At 49.3% G+C, this 18,478-nt stretch overlaps 1 protein-coding gene across 10 annotated transcripts in view; it reads right to left on the reverse strand.

Annotated features, from left to right (window-relative positions):
- Window positions 1-18,478, reverse strand: part of LOC123770657 (tumor protein 63) — a 98,285-nt gene that overhangs the window by 53,821 nt on the left and 25,986 nt on the right. For all 10 annotated transcript variants that reach the window (XR_011228473.1, XR_006774383.2, XM_045762719.2 and 7 more), the window contains 3 exons: window positions 8,732-8,872; window positions 2,946-3,011; window positions 285-410 (listed from right to left, as the gene is read on the reverse strand). Coding sequence is in view for 8 of the 10 variants with exons in the window: in XM_045762719.2 (XP_045618675.1) it covers window positions 285-410; window positions 2,946-3,011; window positions 8,732-8,872 (333 nt within the window). In the remaining 2 variants the exon portion in view is untranslated. The remainder of the gene's footprint in view (window positions 1-284; window positions 411-2,945; window positions 3,012-8,731; window positions 8,873-18,478) is intronic.

Here is an 18,478-nt window from a genome sequence, read left to right on the forward strand (position 1 = left end):
TGATGGATCATTTAACCAAAATTAATGCACTCTTAAAAAATAATACTACTACTTATTAAAACTTTAAAATGACAGCCTATGAAACTAGAAGTATACGAGTGCATTAGTGTTGGCGGAATCTGCTTATTTTCACAGTACTGCTTCAGTAAAATTGATTCCAATACTCAACAGTACTTTGATATATTTTTTAATTTTAAATAAATATAACACAGTGGCTCTGAACAAAATTGGGTGAAGTAGAAAAAACAATATAACTAAAATTACTAATCAGAACTAACACTTACCAACCACATTGGACTTTTTGTAGTACGTTCCTTTTCTTCAACGGTGACAGTAAATCCGTATTCCCCTTCAGAGTCACTAAGGATGGGAACATCTAACATTTGAGTTGTGTGAGATGATGGCTGCATCTGAATATACCAACAGGGTGTAAAAAGCCAGCATTGATTTGTAATGATACACGTGTTCCCTGATCATGGGAAAAATAATAAAAAAATCAAAAGTGACATATTTTGGCCGCAATAGGGCGGGGAAGTCTGGCAAAAAAAAAAGAGGTGCTGACTCAGCAAGCGTCGGGAGAGTTCTGCTTTGCCCCAGCTGTCAGACAGGGGGGTTGCCACAAAGATATAATTACCTAATTATTTCAATGTCTCCGATTCATTTTTTCTTCTTTTTTTTTGCTGTAATATTATTCAATAATGTATACTGTAGTGTGATATATTTATATGATAAAATGTGTGAATCATCGCTGCATCGATGTTTTGTTCACCATAACGAACTACTAAGTTGATATTGAGAGTCAAAAAGCAACAAGGAGTGGCCACCACATTTGGCAGCCAGTCTCTCGCTGCCACTCCCTCCCTCAAAAACTTCTCACTCGCCACTCCCTACCCAGGGGCCAAACAAAGCATCGAGACCTAAGCTGATCCCAAGGGCGAGGCAGAAAGCCAAGCAGCCGCTTCCTCTACAGGAATGGGGACCTGAAGAACCCAGAGAATGTTACTCAGTACCTTGTGAACTGTTCAAGGGAGTGCAGCTTTAACACAAATTTTTTTTTTTCAAATTCGCGTTTAAGCTGCAGGGGGTTCCAGGTAATTTTGCCATTCGTGTTTATGCTACAGGAGGTTCCAGGTCAAATTCGCGTTTACGCTGCCAGGGTTTCCTGATAATTTATCCATTCGCTTTTGTAACGTCGGGTTTCCAGATAAATTTCCAATTTGGAGTTAAAGAATTCTTATGAGAAAAATAATTTCAGAGATCATAGAAGTTTGTTAAGAGTTCTTATGGGAGAAATTCAAATTTTTCAAAGTTCTTACCGAGAATAAACTCTACCGTCATAAACAAATATTTTAAGAGTGTATACGTTTAAGTAAAATTTTTACGTAAAAACTAGTATATTTCTATATAACTAACTAAAACTGTAGCATTATCCGACTACATCAGATGTCTTTAATTACCTGGGCAGCCCCTCCCACCCCCGCATCACCTGTTCCGACCTCACACTCCCCTTCCCTCCCCCACCCCCTGCCAGACGCCGCCACCAAGTCACCACCATAATCTTAAATAGTGTCACCATAATATCTTACCTGCCCCTCCCCCCCCTACCTGTTACCTTACATCCCCTCCCTCCCTCCACCCCCCCCCCTTCCCTCTTGCCTTTCCCCTTGGGGTGTACTCAAATGGCGCTTAGGGAAAAAGGGCCCTAAGCACATGTAGTCCTAGGTACAAACTCCTGGCCACCTTCAATGCACAGCAGGAACACCAGCAGGGTGAAGCCAATCAGTAAACCAAGACCAGATCAGACTTCCACCCCGTTTAGCTTCAGCCGACAAGCTGATGATCCGGCTGCTGACTCGGTGGCCTGGGACCCCCCTCTCCACCTCCCTGGGGGGGGGGTTACTTGTTTTTCTTGGGGTATTTTCTAGCCTCTGTTCAGTCTTGGGTTGCAGTTTCTACCAGGAGGAGTCTGTTTTGAAGCGCCTACTTTTCTGGGTGCTCAACCCCGGTTGATGGCAGACATGAATACTGGACTTTCATGCATATGAGTTTCATAGGCCATTGCTACCTGCGCCTCTCTGAGGGGACCATGTTCTGGCTAGTGGTCCCCCAGTAGGTATGACAACTCCGTACGTCTGAAGCACCGTACTAATATTATCTAATATCAGTCCAATAGCTCCAGGGAGCCGACGGTGCTCCCCCACAGAAAAGATCCTAATTTCAACCTCATAGTTTCCTACCTGGTGCTTCAAACTGGCACTGTATCTTGTGCTACGCGCTCCCATACTTGTGCCTAAGCCAGGCAACTTCACTCTTGTAATCACTGCTATCAACTTATATCACAGTTGTTATGTTGAACGCAAATTTTACTACAGTACAATGTACCTATCAATTAGCCTCAAATTATGCTACAATGTACCTGTTGATAATCCACAAATTTTATTACAAAGTACCTGTCAATATTCTTCAAATTTTACTGCAATTTACCTACTTAAAATTATCTGTTAGATTAAGGACCTGCCTGAAATGTTATGCATGTTAGTGGCTTTGCAAGAATGTAAAAACATCAATGCTATGTACTCTCATAAACCTAATGTACTTTCTTGTACATAAATAAATAAGTATATAAATAAATAAATAAATATATAAATAAAGGGGGTATAACTAACCTAACTCTCACAGTGTTGAAGAGAGAACTTGATAAACACTTCCAATGGATACCTGATCAACCAGGCTGTGATTCATATGTATCAGGCTGCAAGCAACTACTGTACATCCAACAGCCTGGTTGACCAGACCTCCAAGCCAGGAGGCCTGGTCAGAGACTGATCCCTGGAACCAACAACAGCTAGACAATACATCAATTTAGTACACGCAGTTTGAGGGTTAATCACCATGCGTAACTGATAAATCCTGCAACATTGCAAGCATAACAGCACAATACATACCTGAGGTAGGATCAATGTATGTTGACCTTGTTGCTGCTGTAGTGAACACAGCATCACGGTCCCATTCTGTGAAAAAAGGCAGAAAATTTCACTAACAACATGGTACGTTTTGATCATAGCAAATCAAAGAATGTATCCCTAGCTCTATACCAAGCATATCTCACATTGCAAACATTATTATGAAGGCTGGCAGGAGGTAGCAAAAATACTACCACAATCTGGAAATTATCTAGCACCTCATGCCAGCATGCTAGACGAGCAGCAAAGAAGTTCTACAGTGCATCATACAAAAATGGCAAACAACTTGGGCCAAGGCCAAGGAAGGCCAAGGCCAAGCCTTCAGATAGTCAGTTCTCTCAATTTGCCACTAAAAAATCAACTGCTTAATCTAACCAGAAATGTATAACCCAAAAGAAATTACCTAACCTACCGTTGCCAATGAACATAAAACCAGCGTTAAATGTAATGAAACGCCATATTCTGGGTGAGGCCTGGAGGCTCCCCGGAGCTATCCAGGCTGATATGGATTTTCTGACTGACTGACTTTGTTCTGACTTAGGCATCAGTCAGTGTGAAAGGAGTTCATAGGCCTACCGGGGACCAAGAGCCAGAACCTGGCCCCTTCAGAGAGGCACGAGGAGCAATGGCCTACAGAATTGCACACGTGATTTGGAGCATTCTATGTCTGTCATCGACTGGGTCAGGCACCCAGAAGGTAAGCGTCCCAAAACAAACTCCTATTCTGGTTAAAATTACTACTAAAAGCTAAACGAGTGGACAGAACTTTCCAAATGAAAACAAGTAAACGAACATGACGTCACACGTGCAGCGCCACTTGTCTGCGCAGATCCCCCCCCACCTCCCTGGGAAGGGGGGACGGGAAGTCCCAGACCCCTCGTGCCAGCTATCCCCACCTCAGTTCCGAGGCTGGATGTCAAAACACTGCCGACCGGGGGGGGGGGAGGGGGGGGGAAGGGAGGGAGGGTTGCCGAGAAGTCTCCGGGCCTCGCCAGAAAATGGCCGTTTCATTACATTCGATGCTGGTTTTCTGGGGGGAGCCCCTTCAGCTCCCAGAGCTACTTACCCAAGAGAAAACAAAAAAGGGACTTACCCGGGAGGCAGTCAGCACTCGCTCCTCAACTCGAAATCAAGACAACTGGCTGCAAACGCCGACCCAAAGCAACACAGGCCCGACTAGGCCCAGGAACATTGACCAGGTAGTGCACAGCCAGGACCCTGTTCAACTGCCAAAAACCCTGCGCCCGAATTTAACAACTGAAGCTGTTTTAAAATGAATAATTATATGGGAGGCAGTGGGATACGCCTTTGTACAAAAGTTAGTCAAGTTGCAGTTTGACCTGACCCAAGCACAAGGTCATATCTCCTGAAGATTAGCGGTTGAGATACAAAATGGCCGCCACCTTTGTCTTATAGCAACGTACAGGTATAATGAATTATTTTACAGAATTCAGTAATTTAGAGAAATTAGTCTTCATTCATATTGTATTCATACATATTCAATAGTATTCCTGTTTAAAGTATCAAGAGTATCCTAAATTGTCAGAATACTTTAGTAAGTCACCATCAGTGACGTCACGAGCGGGACTAGCCCTTGGCACGGAGTGACCTTGACGACCTGGCAGTCACGGGTCATCAGTCTTCCACATTTAGTAATTCTCAAAGGTCAAATAGCCATTTTGTAATCGGAAATAGCTCTTCCCTAAGATGCCTGTGCAATTACCTTCAGTTTAAAAGAGTTCAACCATCTGGGTCGTTCCGTACAACAGAGATTAGTTGTTCAACTTAAACCCTGCTAGTAAACTTGGTAAGCCTAGCGTAGGAATACTCTCCTCTGGCTTCTGTGTTGAGCAGAGCGATGTAGGATCAGTGAGGACCGGGTCATCAGCTGGGAGAGGTACCCCCATCTCCACCTCTCCCCAAGATCAGCATTGCATCAGCTGGTCGCATAAAGAGGTATAGTTGCTATAGTTTGGTATAGGAAATTAGTTCATCTCATGCCTTAAGTCAGGGAGTGTTAATGATAGGGAGTGCTTTGATTTAGATTTTGTTTTAGATTTTGAATAAATTATCTAGTTACTAACTTGCATTTTTATTATTTCCATTTTTATGTTTTCATATTGTTCATTGTCCCTTAATACGTGGTCCCCACGAGGCTGAGTTTTGGGTGGGCCGCAAAGCCTAATAAAGCGTAAGAGGTCAGCCATCCCTTTGTTTGCTATATTTCCCACACTTAACGTAGATTCTTCCCTCCTATTCCAAATAACTGGGGATCAAGCCCCAAGGTTTATTGAGAACATAATCGGTCCAGACCTCGGTTTTTGCTCCCAGTGTTAATGGTCTGGTGGTGGCAGCGTAAGGAGATTCTAGAGTTTGCTAGGGGTCTAGTTCCACGTCGTAAAGGCTGTAGAATCTTAGCTGGTCAAACGGCTTAAGACCACGTGGCGTGGGATTCGGCTTAGATTAGTATCTCTGGGGTCCTTTGGATTGAAGAGAAATCAGAATACGGGTAGAGGCAAGGGATAAAGGACGGAGAGAGAGCCGATACCCCCCCCCCCGTGTTACACAAATGTCAGCCCAAGACATGTTACCAAAGACAGCAGCAAGCACAGCAAACTTACGAACGTCATGGGCACGGGGATAAACCGCAGGCTGGCTGGACCGAATAACCCTGTTGACGACCTGGGAGACCCTAACCCTGGAACAAGGAAGAAAGGAAACCAGATAAATCTAAAGCGCGTTCCCGGACACCAAAGCCATGGCGCACAAATAACGGCGGAGAGACGCAACCGGACACAAAACATGATGCACCCCCGGCCTGACCAACGAAGCATCAACAACCCAAGGACCCCTCCGGAAAGCAGCCATCTCATTCACCGCCAGAAAAAAAGGAGACGGCCGCAAACGAACAAACCTATCACCAGAACAAAAAGAACAGAGACCCCTGAGCTGGAGGAGAGCATGAAGCTCCCTGACCTGACCCCCAGAGGCCAAAGCCAACAGGAAAAGAGCCTTCGAGAAACAATCCTGACCCAAAAAAAAAGGTCCACTACAAAACAAGGGGAAGAGAGATAAGAGAGCACACTGTCCAATGACCAAGACGGCTCAGATGGCGCATGAGCAGGCCGGAGGTGAAACAACGCCCGAAACAGCTTGCGAAATGGTGCAAAATATCAATACCGAAAGCAAGCTGCAGCAGCTCCGCCAGTGCCGCACGATATGAGGCGACAGTATTACCCATAAGATGATGGTCCTGAAACAACTATGAGAGTAAGGACAAGACAACCTTAACAGAAGGCAAAATACCCCTACAAAGAGACAAAAAGAAATGGAAGGACCACCAGGACACTTCATACTGCCGCCAAGACGAAGTACACAGGTGGGACACCATCAAAGAAGCCACCTGATCACCATACAGATTGCAATAGACTTAAGTCAAAAAGACCAGACGCGAAGACTCGACGAGAAGATCGAACCAGCCATGTAACGGACCGGACCGATCTGCTGAAAGAGGAGTAGCTGCAGGAAAACCCCTGGGTTCGAACACCGAGCCAGCAGCGTCTGAAACCAAGGCTGGACCGGCCCACCAAGGGGCCAAGAGGACACATCTCTCCTGGTAAGTCTCCAATCAAGCCAGGACCTGGAGCAACACCTGAACCATGTGGTAGAGATACAGGTAACCCCCACTCAACCAGTCCTGCCTGAAGGCATTGACCTCAAAGGCCCTGCTGTCAGGGAAGAGCACCACATATACCGGAGATGCCTCGACTACACCGAAGCAAAGAGGTCCATGTCCTAGAGCCTGTACGTCCGGCAGAGCCAACTGAATGAGTCAGCGTAGACCGTCCATTCCGTGAACGGGAATGAACCAAGACAGGCAATTCGCCCAGGGGTCGCATCCATCGGACCCCTTGCAGACAGGGTACTGCAAACCGGTGCCCAAAATTACCAATCAAACTGCTAAAAAAGCTACACCCCTGGGATGTGTCCACTCATGGGGGGCCTAGTAGGGGATACCAACAAGACCCCAAAGATATATATGTAAGGAGATACTGAGGGCAACCAACTGAAGGCAGACCCCCCCCCCCCACTAAGCAGAAAACAAGAATAAAAGAAAACCCTGCAAGAGGACAACTTACTCAGGTGGAACAGAGCCGGCTACTATAAGAGGTGATAAATAGCTGTGCAGTACCCCGTGCCCCTACCAGTGCAAATTACCCCTTACCTCAAAGTAATCAAGGAAGGAGGAAACCCCCCAGCACACTCACGAGTGGTCAATCACCGAGCAGCAAATGACCAAGCAGAAGTAGACCCCAAGGTGACTTGTGGAAGATGGCCCCAACAGCGGTACTTACAGGGCACTTAGAGAAGGCAACCTTAAGCGCATGCAGCCCGAGTACCTGTGAAGATTACTCCCAGCTCACGCACCACCCGTAAAACAGCACTGGACACAAGTCACAGCACTGAACACAGGAATCAGAAGCTGGAGTCACTCGACCAACGCCTAGACGCATCAGCCGAGAACTGAGGTGGGGATAGCCGGCACAAGGGGTCTGGGGCTCCCCCTTCTCCCTCCCGGGGCGGTAGGAGCTGCGCAGACAAGCAGCACAGCACATGTGACGTCATGCTCGTTTTCATCTGGAGAGTTCTGTCCACTCGCTTAGTTTTCAGTAATAATTTTAGCCAGAATAGGGGTTTGTTTTGGGACGCTTACCTTTCTAGGTGCCTGACCCAGTCAATGGCAGCCAGAGAATGCTCCAAATCACAGGTGCAATTCTATAAGCCATTGCTCCTCGTGCCTCTCTGAGGGGGAGGGGGGCGCCAAGTTCTGGCTCATGGTCATGGTCCCCGGTAGGCATATGAACTCCATTCACACTGACTGATGTGAAAGTCTAATATATCCACATCAGCCTGGATAGCTCCAGGGAGCTGAAGGGGCTCCCACCAGAAAACGTAAATTTTGCAGTTTTAATTTTTAACAATGTCAAAATTTTAACAAACTGGTCAATTCTATTAAAAACACAACATATCAGGCAAGAGAACAGGTTGTGATGGACACTGTGGCTGACAACAAGGTCAGCGAGGAAGCCAAATGAATTGGTTCCAAATCTACCAGCACAACCATATACCAGATAACCTCTGCCAACACAATCAACACACAGGACTAGCACTTGCACACACATTACACCCTCTGTGGGTGAAAGACCCCCTGAACCCAGCAAGATGAGTGCCAGAGACAATAAGGGTGACCATCAGGGCCTAAACATTCAGCAGAACACCCTGCAAGCATCCCTGTGGGTGAAAGACCCCCTGAACCTTGGTAAGATACTCACTAATTATGAGCTCCTGTTCAATCTCATAACATAATATGTCTGGACACATTTCCCTTTACCTCATGCATCTATTCACCTAGCAATAGATTCCTAGGGGTTAGGCAACTGCTGTGGGTTACATCGTGTAGGTCAGTAATTGGAAACTTATGGGGACCTAGATAAGCTTAAGTACTGAACAAATCCACAAGGGCCGTGACGAGGATTCGAACAAGCGTCCGGGAGCATCCCATACACTGCCTTAATCGACTGAGCTACGACAGGGTAAAAAGGGTTGAAACCAAAGTTCTACTGAACTTACTGGATCCCGTAATTTTAAGTACTGTACAGACCAACTATACCCAACTATGGGAATTACAGTACGGTACAGTATATGAAACCAGCAATCTCAAGAATTGGCAATACAGTATTGTGTATGAACGGGTTAAAGCAACTTACCTCTGGTAAATTATGAGTGGTTTGGAGGTTTGCCATTGGTACAGGCACTGATGTCACTATCATCGCAGTGTTGGTATGTGGCTGTAGGCCTACGGTCTCTGCCTCCGAGCCTTGGGGTGACTGCTCTAGCTCCTCTGGGGACTATACAAAATTTAACATTAAAAAGTGACCTTTTTACAACATTTTAATAATAATTACAAATCAAAGCACCCAATCATTATTTACAAAATGTTTTGCTTATACTGTACAGTACAGTAAAAATATTAAAAAATTGCCTACATCTGTTAGCTTCACCAATAAGATGTAAATCACATTACAGGCATCCCTCAATTTGTGCACTTTACATTCGGGCACAAAATAAGACCAAAAAAAGTAAAAAAAATAACTTTAACAAATCTATGAGGAATAGAGTACTGTATTTATGGGTATTTTGAAAACAGGAGAATGTTCTAAAGACCACTGAAAGTCACAGTTTACCTATCAATCTACAGTATAAGTTAATTTGCAGCACCTTTGAAAGGTCCCATGATGCAAGACTAAATATATAATAAAACATGGAAGACTTCACACATACATTATGTCAAAAAACCAGCGTTGAATGTAATGAAACGCCATTTTCTGGGTGAGACCCGGAGGCTCCCCGGAGCTTTACCGGCTGATATGCTAATGTCAGACTTTGGCATCAGTCATGTGTATGGAGTTCTAGGGCCTACCGGGGACCACGAGCCAGAACCTGGCCCCCTCAGAGAGGCAAGGGAAGCAATGGCCTATAGAAACCCCCGTGTGGTTGGAAGCATTCTATGTCTGCCATCGACCGGGTCAAGCATCCAGAAAGGTAAGCATTCCAAAACAAACCCCTATTCTGGTGAAAATTGCTACCTAAGCCGAACTAGTGGCTAGAACTCTTCAACAGAAAACAAGGAAACTAGTATGACGTCATACGTCACCGCGCCGCTGTCTGCGCAGCTCCCCCCTCCCCGGGAGGGGGAAGGGGGAGCCCCAGACCTCCCACGCCGGCTATCCACCCATCAGTTCTGAGGCTGGATGTCAAAACACGCGAAAAACGCCGACCGGAGGGAGGGAGGGTTGCCGGGGAGCCTCCGGGTCTCACCCAGAAAATGGCGTTTCATTACATTCAACGCTGGTTTTCTGGGGTGAGCCCCGTCGGCTCCCCGGAGCTAACTACCCACAGAGGAAGGTCAAAGGGACAAAACCGGGAGGCGGACACCACGCACCCCCCAAGGAGGCGAGACAACCGGCAGCAAACGCCAACCCAAGGCGCCACAGCCCCGAAAATCCCGGGAACAACACGAGAACCACGAGCAGCAAGACCACTGCACGAACACCAAAAATCCATGCCCGAAAGACTGCAAGGCCACGTCGCCCAGACGGCAGCGAGAGCAGCGAAGCCACGAACGCCACAGGCATGAGGGAAGAACACAGGCAGCTTAGCCGCAAGAACACGGCTGACCACCCGGGACACCATCACCCGCGAACCGGGAAGAACAGAACCGGATCAACGCAAAACGCGCTCCGGACTCAAACGCCGTGGCACGCAAACAACAGCGGAGGGCCGCCACTGAACACAAAAACGACACACCCCCGGCCCGACCAACGAAGCACCAACAAACCCTGGACCCCTCCAGAATGCAGCAGCCCCACCCCGCGCCAGAAAAGATGGAGACTCCTGCCATCAAACAACCAAAATGCTAAAACCGAAGGAGCAAGAAAACTCAGCGAACCGACCCCCAGAGGCAAAGGCCCAAAGGAAAGAGCCGACGAAAAAACACACCAGAACCGAAGGGGCACTACCAACCGAGGAGAAGACAGAGCACGCTGACCAGAGAGCAGGATGGTGCAAGCGGCGCACGGACAGGCCGGAGGTGAAACGACGCACAAGACAGCTGACTAACGGTGCAGAAGCAACACCAAGACCGAAAGCAAGCTGAAGCGGCTCCGCCTGCGCCGCACGAAAAGAGGCGACAGTATGTGGCAAGACGACGGCCCCCAACCCCCACTAGAAAACCAAGCCGAGAGTAAACCAAGCCAACAAGAGTAACCACCTAAGAAGGGACAGGAAAAGGAAGGACCGCCAAAATACCCATACTGCCGCCAAGAGAAGCACGCAGGTGGGACACCTACCACGAAGCCACCCGACCACCAACCGGAGGCGCGACCACAAGGCAGAACATAAGCAGCCCCGACAAGGCCCTCCCCGAGCCCAGGAAAAAGGCGGAGCCGCGAGAAGATCTCGGGCGCGACCACCGAAACCCAGGCGGCACAAGGAGATGGAACGTCTGCCGAACAGAAAAACTCCCCAAAGCATGCAAGCCCGCCAGGAGTTCAGAAACGACGGGTCCGACGCGAGACATTGCAAGAACCCCCCCAAAAAAAAAAAAAAAACAACAACCGGCAGGGCAAGCTAGGAAAACCAAAAAAGGCGGAAGGGTCGCCGCCAGAACAGGACCCGAACCAAGGGGCATGAACAACTGCAATAGACCGAGACAAAGAAGCACATCACAGGACACAGGCTGACCAACGCCTAAGAACACACGCAGAACATCCCTGCTGCAGAGGAGGCAGGAAGAAAGAGCAGAAGCACAAAAAACCCCAGGAGAACAACCAGGGGTGGACAAACAGGCAAGGACAAAAACCGCACGCAATCCCCAGGCACAAAACGGCAGCAAAGTGCCACTCCACAACCAGACACAGGAACAAGGACACGCCACCGTGAAACACAGTACCAATGCACACGTGCAGCAGCAGCAGCAACAGGCACCACTGCAACATGCAACATGTAAATAGCAACTCCCCTCTGCAAAGGCAGAGAACGGAGCAGGCAGACCCCAGACAAGGCCAACGGAGACACGACAAAAACCTTGCAGGCCCAGAAACCTGCACCAGGCGACCAACGGCGGAGAAACCCCGCTCGATACCTGCTGGATGAGGTACTGGGAGCTCTTTTACACCTGAAGCCCGGCCCAAGGTCAGGCCAGACCGGCCAGAGGATGGCCCACCAGGTAGCTGCTAGGAGCAGTCCACCGGCCCACATACCCCCACAACCAGGACGGGCCGGAACTGCCATACGAAAACAGGCCAGTGCGCCCTGGAAGTCCACGGACGAACCAGTAAGAAGGCTTATGCTCGCAAGTAGGTCGTGTAACAAGCACAGACCACTGATGGTAATACAGTGTTCCCCAAAAGTGCCAATAGCACCACTGCACTCCACTGGTACTATCCCGCAAGTTCTACCAGATAGGCGGGACCCAAGAGCCAGAGCTCAAATCCTGCAAGCACAGCCAGGAGCCTCACCAGGTGAGTACAGAACCAACCCAACAACCCCCCACACCTCACAACATTAAAAAGGAGGGTCCCCTGAATGACTCCAGCATGGGTTGGACATGCACATGAGGGGAACAGGAAGGGGTGATATAGGGACAGTCACTGGTGTGCGAACGGTCTCAGTCGTACAAAAATATACCTAAATAAAGACAGGTATATAAACACCGCCGCATCCAGCGCCCGGCCAAAAGACGCCAGACAGCAGAAACTCACCTGGCGAATGGTGGCACGAACTTGACACGACTCAACCGTGCCCAGAAGAACTTGGGAGCACCGCCAGGTGAAGACGCCAGAGCCGGACCCTGCCGGACCCGCAGGAGAACAGGGAGAGGCGAAGGAGGTGGTCCACACCCATGACACAGGGAAAACCGCGGTGTCCTCCCCACAACTGGGAACCAGGACACCCCCGGCGCGAAGGGGCACATACCGCAGCCAGGGAGACGAACGAGAGGTGAAGCACTGTAGCAAAAAAGGGCGCAAAACCCCAGCACTGAAACACCGCCCAGACCAAAACAAACTCCACGGCGCATGCGCATAACACGCTGGCCGAACCGCACACCCTCCCTGCGGGAAGGCGCCAGCCAGGACTACTGCATGAGAAAAGGAGCCAAAAGAGGAAGCAGGAACAATAAAACCGGCCAAAGAAGCAAAGAACCCAACCGGGCGACAAGCAGCCCAACCGGGCGACAAGCAGCCCAACCGGGCGACAAGCAGCCCAACCGGGCGGCAAGCAGCCCAACCGGGCGGCAAGCAGCCCAACCGGGCGACAAGCAGCCCAACCGGGCGACAAGCAGCCCAACCGGGCGACAAGCAGCCCAACCGGGCGACAAGCAGCCCAACCGGGCGACAAGCAGCCCAACCGGGCGACAAGCAGCCCAACCGGGCGACAAGCAGCCCAACCGGGCGACAAGGAGCCCAACCGGGCGACAAGGAGCCCAACCGGGCGACAAGCAGCCCAACCGGGCGACAAGCAGCCCAACCGGGCGACAAGCAGCCCAACCGGGCGACAAGCAGCCCAACCGGGCGACAAGCAGCCCAACCGGGCGACAAGCAGCCCAACCGGGCGACAAGCAGCCCAACCGGGCGACAAGCAGCCCAACCGGGCGACAAGCAGCCCAACCGGGCGACAAGCAGCCCAACCGGCCGACAAGCAGCCCAACAGGGCGACAAGCAGCCCAACAGGGCGACAAGCAGCCCAACAGGGCGACAAGCAGCCCAACAGGGCGACAAGCAGCCCAACAGGGCGACAAGCAGCCCAACAGGGCGACAAGCAGCCCAACAGGGCGACAAGCAGCCCAACAGGGCGACAAGCAGCCCAACAGGGCGACAAGTAGCCCAACAGGGCGACAAGTAGCCCAACAGGGCGACAAGTAGCCCAACAGGGCGACAAGTAGCCCAACAGGGCGACAAGTACGAGGAGCCGACAGACGTTCCAATAATGCGGGAAGTAGCGAAAAACCTTCCCATACCCTCGAGAACACAGAAGCCAACACTAGTCCCGAAGGCACACGAAGGCGCAGGCGTACCCGAGATCAGAAGTCACGCAGAACCCCATCGAACGGGGAAACATGACAAAAACACCGTCCCAAAAAGGGGGGGAGGAAACATCCACCCACAGGACGGAACCAACCGACTCAAAGGCCAAGGAACCGAGCCCGGGGAGGGGCCGACGTCCAACAGCACGTACGGCGAGTGGGGAGGAAAGACCCCACTCCGCGTAACCACAAGCCCCGCCTAGAGGAGGATAAAAACCCCCACGGGGTCTAACGGGGCCAAGGCCCCCCCAAGTCAGCCCCTCCCCAGCCCCGGGAACCTACACGACAGGCCCCGGGGCCGAGCCGTTCCCCCAAAGCCCCGGCCGTACCAGAAAACCGGGGCAGCCGTGAAAACACTAAGGAAGGGAGCCCACTGGCAGACTCATACAACACGGCTGGAGGAACAGGCCCAAATGCCCCCGTCACTACCCCGGAAGGGGAATTCCCTGAGACTGCCCGAGTCTCAACACCACCAAAAACCCCGCCCCGAACCTACAGACGGTAAGGAACCGTACGCAGGCAGGAAGGGTGAACCAGGGAAAAGACAAGGGGGCGTGGATGGAACCGAAGCAACCAACACCCCCAAGTTCCAAAACGAACTACAACGGGGCAGCCCCGGGGCTCCCGGGGAGGAAACCACGAGAACGTTGCCACCACCAAGGCTCAAGTGCAACGCCCCTGCTGCCCGCACCCGCTTTGTTAGCACAACTGGGTAACCGAGCCACAACGAGCAACCAAACTCGCAGGACTCCAGGTCGAAGGTGTCACCGACCCCACAGGCAGCGGACGGAGGCAAAACAGAGTCACCCAGAGACAAAAGGCGAGAGCAACCCTCAAACTCGCTGGAAGCGAGGGGGTAACTCTGGGGTCACATCCATCGGACCCGCGCGCCCCCAGGGGTTTCCCAGGGTCCCGAGCGTTTACTTTAAGAGGACTCGCGCTCAGGTAATCCCAGGCAGGGTACTGCTAACCGGCACCCAAAGCTACCAAACAACTTTCTAAGAGCTGAACCCCCGGGACGTGTACACTCACGGGGACCTAGCAGGGGGTACCACCAGAAAATACTCAGAACACAAGGGACACAAGGGGCAAGAACGAAGGCAGACCCCCCCACCAGGTAGATAAACAAAAAGAAAAAGAAAACCCCGCAAGAGGACAGCGTACCCAAGCGGAACAGAGCCGGCCGCTATGATTGGTAAAGACAAGCTGCACAGTACCCCGCGCCCCACCAGTGCAAACACTGCCCCTTACTCTAAGGCGAACAAGGGAGACAACACCCGAGCACACAAAGAGCGGCCGAAAACCAAGCAGTAAACGGCCAAGCAGGGGCAGGACCCAAGGAACTTGTGGAAGGTGGCCCCAAGCCCCAAGGGCAGTACTTACAGGGCACCTAGGGAAGGGAACCCTAGGCGCATGCAGCCCGAGTACTGAAGAATCACTCCCGGACACCACACTCTAGGTACAGTGCTGAAACAACCACTGGAGCCGGAGCACATAACCATTGCCTAAAGCATCAGCCGAAGAACTGATGGGTGGATAGCCGGCGTGGGAGGTCTGGGGCTCCCCCTTCCCCCTCCCGGGGAGGGGGGAGCTGCGCAGACAGCGGCGCGGTGACGTATGATGTCATACTAGTTTCCTTGTTTTCTGTTGAAGAGTTCTAGCCACTAGTTCGGCTTAGGTAGCAATTTTCACCAGAATAGGGGTTTGTTTTGGAATGCTTACCTTTCTGGATGCTTGACCCGGTCGATGGCAGACATAGAATGCTTCCAACCACACGGGGGTTTCTATAGGCCATTGCTCCCCTTGCCTCTCTGAGGGGGCCAGGTTCTGGCTCGTGGTCCCCGGTAGGCCCTAGAACTCCATACACATGACTGATGCCAAAGTCTGACATTAGCATATCAGCCGGTAAAGCTCCGGGGAGCCGACGGGGCTCCCCCCAGAAAATTGGTATAAACGTCAAAACATGCATGCCACTAAATCTAAAATCTGTAAAACCCCGTGGAGCATGACTGACTTCAAAACTTGGTACTAGAGAACTGATCTGTGTTACTCTGAATCTGTGCAGTCACCTCACAACTAGTCACCTCACAATCGACTGGACCGAGTTTAATTCTCAGGCAGGGCAAGATATTTGGTCACATTTCTTTACACCCAAATAACCATGTTCACCTAGCAGTAAATAGGTCTTCCCTAAGTTATAATCTTGTTACAGGGTGTTTAGAAGCTTGGAATAGTTTGGGCATTCAGTAAAACTACCTTCGTATGTAATTCTGTCCCTTGACCACTCTGCTAATGATGTTTTGGATTTTTTGCTATTTAATAAGTTTAAATACACGCTGCAATGTGCTGCTACTCTATTCTATGCGAAGGATTACAGAGAATAGATCAAAGTTAACTAGGAGTGCATCTAATATCCCAATCTCCCAGGATGGTTAGGGTTTTTTTTTTTTTTTTTTTTTGCAGGGGTATTCCTGCACTGGCCATAAGCCTATGGCTGGCCCAATAAGTGTTGTTTCTTGTTTCTGTTTCCTTAGGCAGAGTATAAGTATTTATGACTCGTAAGTTCACTTCAGTAAGATTATGCCCCATGTGTTTAACAACTTCTGCTCTGTTGAATCCAAGTTGAAATCTTATTGGGTTTGTAACTGTGCACTATGTTCCAGAGGTCTGTCGGGCATTTCTCCACAGTGAAGACATTTCCTCTCATCTTCTGGAACCTGTAAGCCTATTTCCCCATGCACATGAGTATCCAAGCCTGATGAGATGTAAGTGTACTTCTGTTGTTCTACTGCTCCCTTTTATCAAAATATGCGGTTTGTAGTTGCTTGAATTCTTGTAGCAACCCGCAGATCCTGATGTTGCAACTGCTGTGTTGTGGTCGCTGTACATCTTTTGTATTGTGCTATTTCTAATTACTTTCTTGATTTATGATAGACCCTGTGTATAAATGTCTACATTTCTTCTTAGTTGCAAGTTTTGCAGCTTAGGTTTTTAGATGACATCACATCACCGACACAAATGTTTGAAGGAGGTGAAGAGAACGAATTTAGGGATATACCCATAGCATGCGACATAATCTGGAAGAACATTAACAAACTAAAAGACTCAAAAACCCCAGGTGTGGATGGAATCCAATCCAAAGTTATAAAGGAACTGGCAAAAGAACTGTGCTTACTGCTGAAATTACTTTTCACTAAATCTCTGGCCCAAGGGATAATCCCCATTGATTACAAATATGCAAATGTCACACATATTTTCAAAAAAAGGCATCAAGTGCTCAGCAGAAATTTACCATAAGGAAGGGAACCATTCACCGTCTTTCAGTGAACAATCTTGTAAAATCAACACAACTGTCGGAAATCCAAAACATAAAACACTAACATACTCAAATACTAACATTACTAGCACCCAATATAGCCAGCAAACCTGGTTATACTAGTTACATTAGTTAGACACCAAAAGAAACGAGAATGGAAGATTTTCTGACGTCACATCATAACAAACATTTAAGCTCTACAAGTATTCTTTAAAACTACAGTCTAGTGATTAAAATTAATAAAAAAAAGTGTTCACTATGACTGGATCTGATATAATTATCAATAAAAGTATAGGTTACCTCTTTAAGTCAATAAGACAAGGAATGTGGAACCAAATCTTGGGAGTCGCTTGGGCAGCCAAGTCAAAGACTCAAAATTAGAAGTTGACCAACCATGAAACTGCCACAGCGACCTTACTAGCAATGGGAGTACGTATCCACTCTATTTAACGGCCTCTTATTTACCGATCTGTTGGTTCCATCCAACGGTTTGGGGGAAGGGGGAGATTTGCTGTTGCTACCTACACCAAAGATGCAAGAGGTCGGGCCACACGTGCACAAACACTCAAGATTTTTCATTAAACTTGTTTGACATTCACCATACACTGTTCAAGAGGAATTATTAATTACGAGTGTGGCTGATCTCTGACCTGGCTAAAAGGGGAAGATCCATGGATGTTTACACATAAGAATCTGGGGCCATGGAATCAATGGAATCAACATTCCATTGCAATGTTTGACAAGAGTATCATGAAATATTACATATTTGAAACTAAGACTTACCCAGGAATTTTTTAATCATTATACAAGATAATCCAGAGGTCATCTGGGCTGACCTCTTGGAGAAGGCTTCCCTGGGTGAGAACTCTAGGGGGGGGGGGGTCATGGGTGTTACAAGCAAGGAGAGTGGTGGGACGTAACCTGACCCCCACAGGCCCCTGACCCTTGCGGTCAGGGCACTGACCCACCGGTCTCCCCTATCCCTTCCCGGACAGGAGGGTGACATAGCCGCCAATATATACAATGATGCCAGCTTTGTACAGAGTACCTGTACACTCCTAGAATAAGACTTATCTTCCCCACTTTCTCTTACTCTTCTCATTTCTCCATTTCAACAGGTCAAGTGGAACGGTCCTTTGGCCCATGCGGTTACCTGTAAAATCTGGGGGGCCACTTGATCTGGGCATCTGTTCCACCCTTGTAGCAGGGTTAGACTGTCTTGGGGGATATTCTGTCCACACATAGGACATAGGAGAATAAGTCACTGAGGGCTACCCTCTACGAGTCCCAACAACCAAGTGGAAGGACGGAGTGCATAGCCCTCGGCTTAGGAGAGCTTATTCTTAGGAAAGGAAGAGAAAAGCAACTAAACAAGATAGAATGAACAGGAACTGAGACAATGAGAGGACACCGAGTAAAAATCCGCCCCTGGGGGACAGGCTATGAGAGACAGAAGGAACTAGCAAATCTGTTATCCACTCTCAAAGTAAGATTTTCTAAACTAATACCCACAAAGGACTCCTCATTCATAGCACTATGCTACCAGGATGAAGA

The sequence above is a fragment of the Procambarus clarkii genome, chromosome 14 (assembly GCF_040958095.1).
Source record: "Procambarus clarkii isolate CNS0578487 chromosome 14, FALCON_Pclarkii_2.0, whole genome shotgun sequence".
NCBI lineage: Eukaryota > Metazoa > Arthropoda > Malacostraca > Decapoda > Cambaridae > Procambarus > Procambarus clarkii.